The 11,099-nt window shown below is 40.5% G+C and overlaps 1 protein-coding gene across 3 annotated transcripts in view; it reads right to left on the bottom strand.

The window, feature by feature from the left end:
- Positions 1–3,695: 3,695 nt before the first annotated feature.
- LOC119740235 overlaps positions 3,696–11,099 on the bottom strand; it is a 31,623-nt gene continuing 24,219 nt past the window's right edge. For 2 of the 3 annotated variants that reach the window (XM_038215474.1, XM_038215476.1), the window contains 5 exons: positions 8,622–8,780; positions 6,954–7,091; positions 6,032–6,388; positions 5,158–5,295; positions 3,696–4,683 (listed from right to left, as the gene is read on the bottom strand). In XM_038215474.1, the coding sequence (XP_038071402.1) occupies positions 4,550–4,683; positions 5,158–5,295; positions 6,032–6,388; positions 6,954–7,091; positions 8,622–8,780 (926 nt within the window). In that variant the 3' untranslated portion in view covers positions 3,696–4,549. The remainder of the gene's footprint in view (positions 4,684–5,157; positions 5,296–6,031; positions 6,389–6,953; positions 7,092–8,621; positions 8,781–11,099) is intronic. The other variant, XM_038215475.1, reaches the window with a different exon arrangement.

Genomic DNA, 11,099 nt, shown 5'->3' with positions numbered 1-11,099 from the left:
GCTGTAATTCAGTCCAACTTTTTTTTAACAACTGTTGAAACTGACTTTGGGCAACCAGCAGAGGGCGGCATTCTAAAAAGAACTAAAATGGCATTGATCTCGTTTCGCAAAAAGAAAGTTCATATGCAGTCCATCATTCAATAACCGAGAGATTCTGTTCTTCAACATATGTCAACATTAGTTATGCTTCACATGATGTTAACCTATGTGCATTATGTCTCATCGATCACATCTTGCTGTGATGTCAGGCTTTACGTGACTCCGATCTGAATCAATATTAGTCAGCTGGAAGTCCTTGTACCAGGTACCACTAATCACCAAGGTCAATGTCAGTACATCAAGGTTCAACTCTTTATTTATTACCAAAAGTTTGTTTGGCCTTCAACTGATGCAGCCTTGCTGTGCACTTTCACTTTCTCGTGCGTGACAAAAGCTTATCTGTTGCAGAGACACTGTGATAATAAACAGAAACAGGTTGTCTTCCTGAACCCAGGAAGCGACAGGTGTGTGGTTTCCTCTCAGGTGGGTGTCAGAGGAAAAGCTAGTTCCCTCTTCAAACAACATAATATCATGCGATGAACCATACCAAAACACACACACATTTACCTAATGTCAGCTACAGAACTGTAATGTTACCGGTGCACGTGCACAAACCAGCAATCATGCTGGGTTTGCACTATAACCTAGCTTGTAAAAAAAAAGGAAAAAAAGAGGGAAACATTCCCATATCTGGCCATCATTAATTTTTCCCTTCAGTGACCTATTAGCCATCAGAAACTAATATGTCCTAAAAAATAAAATTTAGAAGGGAAAATATTGAAGTATTTACCGAGAAAACACAGACATTTTCAGACCAGGCTCATAGGGTTTCTGCACAGGGTGACAAGTGATGGCCAGATATGGGAAGCTTTCAAAAAAAGAGGAAATATTAAGATTTAGAAGACTTTGCACAGGATTTGTCCATTTTTAATGGCAGACATGGGAACCAAAAAAATGAAACAAAATCAGCCTATCCGAGGAAAAGTAGCATGCTTGAATAATCACAATAAATTTATCACTGGCTGTGTGGCTGTGTGGCTGTGTGGGTATGTACACTTTGTCTTTTCAAGAAGACTTCTGCAAGGGAAAAATGCTCATGTATAAACATCACATTAATTTAATACAAATTTCTTGCATAAAAAATTGTTTATTGTATCACAACATATAGGTATCACAAAGCACATGAAAGTAACCAAGCATTCAAACAAACTAACATTGTAAGTCATTGTATGCCTCGCAGAGGGAGAAAATTGTTGACATTAAACTACAAGCAATTTAATTATATTTTATTGTATTATATTTGAGTTCTATATAAATTTTATTTGTGTGGCAAATTTCAAAGTCCAGTGATGTATGAAGCAATTGTGACAGTACAGGCACTCGGACATTTAAATCTTTTCTCAAAATGTGTAATAATGCTCTACTCAAGGTAAGTTAGTAAAATAGTAAATTATACTAAACTTTACTTACAAAATCGCTTCTAAAATTCTGTATGATGGAACAGCAATCATAAACACATTAAAGATGAGTTACATGCACAGGTACAAAAGCCAAAGTGGTAGTCACAGAATCCATGCCAACAAAATGTTTGTATATGTTCACTTTCTTACTATACCGAACATTCGGCTATGTCGAACATTGTCTTTGCCTCCCGATTTTTGTGTACAAAGCCAACCGAACATTATTCTTGAGCATTTCGACAGAAGAGCGACAAGTGGCTGTTATTTCCCCAATGAATAGAAGGGGAAAGCCACCCATCGATGTAGGTAGTATTGCTTACAAGCATGGGCGTCGCCAGGATTTTTTCCAGAGGGGGGCAAAAAAAAATTTTGCCAAAAAATGCTTGTATTTCTCAACACATTCTCGATTTATCAGTTTTAGAGGGGGGCAGGGCCATTTTGCCCCCCCCCCCCCCAACTCATTAAATTTACACCACTTTGTCTTCGCGCCTCTTTTTCTTTTCGTTTTTGTTCTTCCTTTTTTTTTGTGGTGCTTTTCCAGGGGGGGGGGGGGGGGGCAGTGCCCCCCCTTGCCCCCCCCTCGCGACGCCCATGCTTACAAGCTGTGTAATTAGTTAATTACATAATTCAATAGTCGGCACTTGTTCAAAGTCGTCTTTCAGTAACTACCAGGGTGTTCAGGGTGAAGTTCTGAAGGATGCTTTTTATTGAAAAGTGAGTACCGGAGCACCGGCAGCTTAAATTCGCTATACCAAACGATCACTATTACAAACATTTTCTGTGGATGTAGTGGCGTTCCACTGTACCAACAAAAATAGAAGTACACAGTTTAAGCAAAACAATGTCATAAGCAAAACATGATTTTTGCTAAATGCTATAGTACAAACTGCAGTATATATGCAACAAACTATTTCAATTTTTTCCTTGAGGTCCAACAACACACTGTCAGAGGGAATTAGCATTCAGCAAGCACAAAGAATTAGTATCACCCATGTTACTTATAGGAATAATGCTGTAGATATAAAATAACTGAATATTTAAAACATTTTTGTGTTTCACAAATTTATCATGACTTGGGACAGAAAAACCCCACCCCTTTTCTGCTTGTGTAGTAAGACGAAAAATATCAGATAGCTTACCTGCCCCTCCAGACACAAACATGGTAAGAACCATTAGAAATACCGGTATGTAGCTCAGAAAATTCATGTGTTAAATCACTATTCTGCGTTCTAATTTGAACGGCCATATCATCAGCGATGTACAGGGTGAGTAAAAAAAAAGCGGAACCCAAACCCCCAAAATTATATTTTATGCTTAAAAAAATATGTAGCACCAAAATTAACAATGACTGGAAAGCCAATTTCATAAGGTATTTTTAGATGAAAAAAATGACTGAAATTGGTCAATCTGTTTATAAAATATCACCATTTAAACACAATGACCCTAAAACCTGTCTCGTCCAAAAAAAAATATGATTTTAAGAAGCAATTGTCATCAAACATCACCAGTGATAAAATCTCAGTTTAAACGTTCAAAAAATTCAACAGAATCCCTTTGAAGGCCCGTCCTTAACAAAAAGTGGACTTTATAAATCATATTGTTTGCCTAACCAGGGTTGTTAATAAAGATATTGTGTACTACAGTTGGTGAAACAAGTGTTCTGTGTCATTTTCTTTGTTGTTCCAAACAGTCAAAACACACAATGAATTGCTTTTTTGGGGGACAAGACAGGTTTAAGGGTCATTGTGTTTAAATGGTGATATTCTTTGAACGGATTGAGCAATTTCAGTAATTTTTTCATCTAAAAGTAGCTTATGAGATTGGCTTTCCAGTCATTATAATTTTTGGTGCTACATGTTTTTTTTTAAATATAAAATGTATTTTATGGGTTTTGGGTTCCGCTTTTTTTTTTACTCACCCTGTACATCTCGCATCAAAATAATGAAATGTAGATATATGGGCCTGGTGAAATTATCAAACACAAGGCACTTTTTTTTTGCCGCACACGTGTCCCGTACGCGTATTATTTCTAACGGTCCTTAGTGAGTTTTGAAGAAAGTGCTTCAACGTCAGGGAAGGGAAACTTGACATCACAGTCACAGGGGTGTTTTTGTGTGCAGGCGCACGAAGACAATTTTGTTTCCAGTCTCCAATCTTGATTGATGTCCAGTATAAAAAATACTCCAACGATATTTCTAATCATACGTAATTATTTCAGAACTATTTGTTCAATTTTAATTTCTGAAAACCTGCAGTCCCTCATCTGCCCAATTTACTCATCCCTTGGTGGTTAATTAACACATCGTAAAGTATAATCTTATAAAAATTAAAGTTGCGTATACAATATGTAACATAGGCAAGTAGTATCTATGCAGACATAACGATTACACTGCAAAAGTGATGTGAACTATAAAATTCCTTCTTCAATACCTGTTGACGTCATATCAACTCATTGATGGTACATATATTCAAATAGATACTGCTAATATTGAATAAACCATGTCACCTGTAAATTCACGCCAACGGCCAATCAACTGAAAAACAAACGCCTACGTGTGAGCGTCTTTCTCAAGTTATTTTGCCCACATTAACCCTCCTATGCAAACATACATTCTGCGCCAAGTTGTCCTTTCAGTCAAAATCAATCAAGTGACTGTTTTAAAGCCAGCTTTGACTGTGGGTGATTGATAAACCAGCTGTGTTTGCTTCCTGCCTGCTTCTGTCTGTTGACTGAGTTTGAATAGTCAGAGTGCTTGCTTGAAATATGATCTGAGTGATATTGACTACCCTGTGTTCAAGGCATAGCAGGGGAAGAGGATTGATTTGTTTGACTGACTGTGACTGTTTGAACAACAGGAGGGTTTTAACAGTGAATGTTGTTGTTTCTTAAACAACCCATATTTCAAGAGATATAAACGCCGTGCAAAATGGTTACAGTATGCGGAAAGTTGACATCACGTTACCACAACATCCAAATTTGTAAACAGGTGACGTGGTCTGCCAAATCCAATCAATTAAGTAATGTGACGCAGGGGTTCGTGCTTGCCATCTTACAGCTCAACAGTCACCGAGTATTCCCGGCCGGAGCAGGTGTACACACCTTTGCGTCTGGATTGGAGGTTGTCAATCTGCAAACGAGTCACTGTGTCCGATACGTAGACAGCTCGGATCGTTCTCGTGTCTCCTGATGTAAAACAAAAAAGAAAGAAGTATGACCAGCCAGAATATCACATACCTACATCAGTAAAAATACAACTGCTCTTCGTCAAGCCAAAAATGATTTTTTTCTTTTCTACTTAATTTTCAACTTTTGTGGTTTGTAATTTTAACAGAAAAAACTACTTTATTCCAATTTTGGGCGTTTGCAACCCTCTACTAAAGGCCTTTCAGTTTGTAAACAAATCATCTCTGTGTGAGCAGCCAACAATGCCAATTTGTAAATAGGTATAACTTGCATATTGCTTGGAAGGAAGCAACTGAAAAGAAAAACATCCATTTTTTGTGTCCATCGAACTACATCTTTAAGTGTCATTTCCACTATGAGCACATACACAGATCTTCCCCACATGAGTATTCTAAAGTGCAATCAAGTGTGCAGTAGATGGGGGTGCAACGGATCGGTCTAGTATCGACTCATTTTCAGGAATGAATTGCCTACCAGTTTTGACTTTGGATCCGTCGGGTGTGGTCCATTTTGGCTGGATACCGGGCAACAGGTTGTAAGTACAGTCAACGGAAACGCCGACGCCTTCCTCTGAGCCCAAGCCCGCCACTTCACCAACGGAGACCTCTTTCACTGCACAGAGAGAAAAATGGACACCAGAAGGTGCATCAGGAGAAAACATTGGGCCAAACACAAGTCTGGTATTTCTGATGTTAGAAAAAAAACCACCTCGTTCTGATTTTTTTCTGATGTCCGGCGTTTAAGTATAACTAGGGCAGTGCAAAAAAGCCAGCACATTTGCAGCAGTGAAAAGCACCAAGCGGTATTTGATAAACCCAAACATTCATTTGTTGCATTACACAAAGATGCCTTTCTGATCTTCGACTTTTCAGAATACGTTTCCTCTGTTCAGATATCCAAGATGCCCAACTTGATGCTGAGGGTGCTATTACAGTCATACATTGGACATCTTGCAACTGTTGGCCACATTTTGCAGAATCAGAATACATGTAAGTGCATTGCAAAATTCAAAATTTACTGTGCAATAGTTTACGTCTTATCATTTGTGTGTCTAATTTCAGCCTATGTGAAGGCTGAGCGTTAAGCTAGCATACTCTGCTAAGAACCTGCCTCAATTCACATCCAGGCCAATTCAGGACAAGTTGTGGATATTTTATCAGGTATAAGTTGCAAGATTCGGAACAACATCTTCGCAATCTTCCTTCAGTCCAGCAGATGCCAAAGGAAATTTCCCCGGAAACGACATCTGGGACAAATGCAGAGCTTCTTCCGGACAAAGTAAACGATTCTACCCGCAACTTATCTGGAACTCATCCTGGATTATAAATTGAGATGCGCCCTTTAATACCATTGTAGCACTGTCCATCGTCTTGACTAGGAAACACATCACAACCAGCACCGCCAAAACCTCCCTGTGGCATCAACTGCTCCTCCGTCATCGTTCCCTCGAAGGTTTCCAGACACCTCCTGACAGAAACCTCACATAATTCACGGCACGGTGGGAGTGGGACATGACCACACGGAGGGGCAAAGGTAGAACACATAAAGGGTCTGAAGAAGGTAGCACATCCGCTCTCAAAGATGGTCGATAGAGAACTAAACACATTGGCCACGTCTTCGGGAGAGAGACCGGTGTTGTGGGTGGACATGGTTTCTGTGTAATCCAAGCCGACTGCACATTCTGGAATGCTGATGGGCACACAAGCTGAAAATAAAACCGGAAATTGGAAAGTTAAAACAGTTCTGTTGAGCAATTCAGATCTTGTCTCAAGTCCAACGAGAATGCCCTCTCATTTACAAACCAAGCCGACAAGTTGGTTTTAATCTAAAAGGGATGCTTTTCTTCAAGTTGCGTACCCAGTACTCTTCAACAAATTTGATTTGTTTCTATTAATAAATTTCAAACTTGCAGAATCATTCCAACCAAACAACCTCGTTTTCCACCTTTTGTTTGACATTTGCAACCTTCTGAAAAAGGATATTTATTTTGGGCACAATCAGTTGTGTTTTGCAAACAGACTGGCTCCCGGTCCGTTCCGTACATTATGGATACTGATTGTGGGCTGAAACCAGCCTACCCCATGATAATGGAATTATTGTCTGGTGTCCAATAATTTGAAATTGTCAAGTGACAATTTAACAACTAATCATGGGCTGACTTTTTCAGTCAATGTCTCATTCAAAGTGAAAAAAAAAACTTTGGAATGGCTTTAAAAAATAGCAATTTAGAAAAGGAAAAAGGGTGAACTCAAAAATTTAGTTTAACTTACAGGTTGCGTTACAGTTCATTTCATCCACACCAGTTGCACAGTCATTGACTCCATTACAGGCGTCAGATATGGAGATACACTTATCTTCACCAGGACATGGAAACTTGCCATCAGGACAGTTGTTAACACCTGAAAGAACTGTAGAGAAAATAATGACAAATGAGATCTGATCCTATGAAAACCAAACACAGTTGGAGAAGTCATTTCGGGGCTAGCTCTAAAGATAACCACCATCAAGCAGAAGTGTGTCTTTGGTTGATGAAGTGGGAAACAAACGTGTAAAGAAATTTATACAAACGGGATCTGTTTGTCTCACAATTTGGTCGTCTGGCTTTTTTCCTCTTAATCCTTCACCCAGGGGGCGATAGGGTCATGTTACTAACACCAATCTAACACCGCGTTCCCACTTGAATTGGGAAAAGGTGGATCAAGATCCAGCATTTTGGTGTGATCGTTATCTTACCGCAACGAAACCGCAAGTCGCGTTTCCACTTATGCTTGATCCACCTTTTCGTACGGAAATGTTGGGTCCGAAAGGTCACCGAGTTCGGAATTACGCGCGCTCTGTGGGAGTGCCATTGTTGCATGGTTGCATGCTAGGCCAGGATGGGTCAGTTTTCAAACAGCTCTATCAGAATTCACCGACAAAAAATACGCGAATTCACCAACATAAATCACGGATCCGTAGAGGATCCGTGCGTGCATAAAGTAACAGGTGAAACCCAACAGAGCCGCTCATTGTGTGACATCACGGCAGAAACCAATGCATCGATAAGGGATTCCCTGGTTCTGAAGCTTCTCATTGGTTAGAAACGGTCACAAGATGTACTACGACATCAATTTCCAATTTTCTATAATCAATACTTCAGATTTGTCACCTCCGTACGTACCGTGTTATCGGCACTATTCTCATTGCATACTCGTAAGCTTTTCCATGATTCTGTGCCAAAGTGAAGTCTTTTGGTGAGTGCGGACTCAGAGTCATTTATGGATGGAAAAATAAGTAAAATTTCAGGAATGAAAAAGGTTTAGTAATGGACGAACACGCAACAAAAATAAGGCCTATATAGTGTAGTTTAGGATACCACGTGCGCTTTTGCATGCGCGGTGCTAGCCCGTAGTTCAGCGGTTGTTTATTGTGCATGTTGTATACGCTGGAAATGTTCACATGAGCTACACGCCTGAAAACGTGTTTCTTCGTTCATGAGACCGCAACATTTTCGCGCCACTCGTGCACCGGGCGGATGTTAACAGGTCAAATTGCCGGATCAGATCCACCTTTTGCGTTCCCATCTGATCGTGATCCGGCAATTGCCGGATCTGATCCACCAATTGGGGGATCTGTATCCTGGTCCAGAGGTGGATCAGAAAAGGTGGATCTGATCCTGATCCACCTTATAACGGTTAGCGTTCCCACTACACACAATTGCCGGATCTGATCCACCAATTGGGGGATCTGATCCGGCAATTTGGCAAAAGGTGGATCAGATCCCCCAATTGGTGGATCAAGTGGGAACGGGGTCTAAAGCTGAAAACCTTCAAAATTTGAAATTGGGTTCTTCGCAATTCAGCTTCTGATACGAGAAGGGACAAGTAGCAACTCCCACCCTTTGAAATTCCGTCTTGGACCCAGACTAGGATTAATGATGAGGAATGTTGAGATCTTACCGGCACCACCCTCATCACAAGCCATCTCATCTATGCCGTCATTACAATCCGGATTGCCATCACACATGGCAGATGGTGGGATACACTGGTCACTTGTTGGGCAGGGGATGAGGCCATCAGGACATGACGATGGTGGAAATGGTCCTGGAGTAACAGCAGCTGGAAGGATATGCGTCAAGATGTTAACTGGCCGTTTTTGTTCTTTTCCAAATAGTTGACCAAGGGCCATTTTCAAGGCGCTGCTTAACAGCAGGAACAATTGTGTTGACTATGGCAGAAAGTTATGCTAACCCTAAGCACTTTGTTCATGGCATGGTTTACGGCTGTGTTTGTAAGCAGGTATCTATTGTTACATTACTGATTTAATCACGCAATAAATGGTGGGTCTAGTGTTAGCAGAAATGAGTGTGCTTAGCAGCACCATTAAATTGGGCCCAGATCCCGAGAAATAAATCTCAAGGTCGTTTTTTTTTGGGGGGGGAAGGGGTTATATGGGACGCAGTTGCAGTTAGACACTGACAATTGGCTGCCTGTCTTTACAGCTGTAAGATTTTGTCTTAAGGATGACAGGGCATGGACTTCATGGCAAACTGCACCATTTAAGCACTGAGACTTGAAATCAAGTCAGTAATTAAGCCTGGTTTTGTTCGCCCGTCACGCACCGCGCTGTCTTGGACAGCTACCTGATATACTGCATCATCCCACTATATGTTACATGTAATGTAAAGCATGGCACTTGCATGCGGGCGCGGAAATGGCTTTGTGCAATCCTTGATCTCAATAAGCATGTACGGTAATTGCATTTACCAGCTCGAATAACTTGTTCTTGGCTTTGTACACAACGTATTGCTACCAGATTTGGAATGGACCAGTCTGATTGGTTTATTGGTTAAGAATCAGGAGAATATGAATATTCATGTTACACTTTACAGTTTACACACTACACATGTAGGCCTTCAACTGCGTGCAGCATGGAACAAGTCTCTTTCTTTGAGAACATTTTGCATTTTGTCATATTTTTTTTGTGATAGGGAGAACAATTACTTGACATACAGTGTGAGTCAAAAAAAACTATACACTTTTAAAATTGGCCATAGTTTTATTATGTAGCAATATAGATAAGATATTTTCATATCTACTTTTAGAGTAATCTACTTTTAGAGTAATTCTTCCTGCTTCTTTTGGTGACATTTTCAATGGATTAGTTTTCATGCTGCATGCCTGTACAGGAGATTAAAGGGGTCGGGTGAAAACTGACTTGCGCCAACTGGTCAGGGCTGGATAAGAAAGAAACAATTGAAAAGAACACAACCATAATTGTCTAACAAAGAGATAAAACAGAATTTCATTAGCTTTTAAACTTCGTGTTTATTTAAAACGTTTAAATTAAATTAAAAAGGCAATTAAATTCCAGGGTGTCTTAGTCCTCAACATGGCCACCATCTCGTTCAATGCACAGCTGGGCTCGGCGCATCATTCCTGCAACAGCACGGCGAATCACCTCCCTGTCTTGTCTGAGAATGTCAATTTCATGAGTTATCCTTTCCTGGAGGTAATCCAGATTTGCCTACTGAAACTCTTGCAAGCAAGATCAACAAATCTAAACTGATTATGCATTCCATGACCAGAACCAAGACAATGGTTGTGTTCTTTTAAGTTGTCTCATTCTTATCCAGCCCTGAACAGTTGGCCCAAGTCAGATTTCACCGACCCCTGTAATTGTCTCCTGTGCAGTCATGCAGGAAAACTAATTGAGTGAAAATGTCACCAAAAGAAGCAGGAAAAGTTACTTTAAAAGTACATATGAAAATATCTTATCTGTATTGCTACATAATACAACTATGACCAATTTTAAAAGTGTATAGTTTTTTTTGGACTCACACTGCATATCAACTTCCCCAAGTCATGTGCATTACTGCAAGCCATATAGCCAGGCAATTCCCATAGTCATGTGCATGACTGCAAGCCGTAGCCAGGTAATTCCCATAGTCATGTGCATTACTGCAAGCCGTAGCCAGATAATTCCCATAGTCATGTGCATTACTGCAAGCCATAGACAGGTACCATAATTCCAATAGACGTGTGCATTACTGCAAGCCGTAGCCAGGTAATTCCCATAGTCATGTGCATGACTGCAAGCCGTAGCCAGGTAATTCCCATAGTCATGTGCATTACTGCAAGCCATAGACAGGTACCATAATTCCAATAGACGTGTGCATTACTGCAAGCCGTAGCCAGGCAATTCCCATAGTCATGTGCATGACTGCAAGCCGTAGCCAGGTAATTCCCATAGTCATGTGCATTACTGCAAGCCGTAGCCAGGTAATTCCCATAGTCATGTGCATTACTGCAAGCCATAGACAGGTACCATAATTCCAATAGACGTGTGCATTACTGCAAGCCGTAGCCAGGTAATTCCCATAAATGTGCATTACTGCAAGCCGTAGTCAGGTAATTCCCATAGACGTGTGCATTACT

The sequence above is a fragment of the Patiria miniata genome, unplaced genomic scaffold (genome assembly GCF_015706575.1).
Source record: "Patiria miniata isolate m_02_andy unplaced genomic scaffold, ASM1570657v1 HiC_scaffold_5, whole genome shotgun sequence".
Classification (NCBI taxonomy): Eukaryota; Metazoa; Echinodermata; class Asteroidea; order Valvatida; family Asterinidae; genus Patiria; species Patiria miniata.
This window is presented reverse-complemented; position numbering and strand designations above follow the sequence as displayed.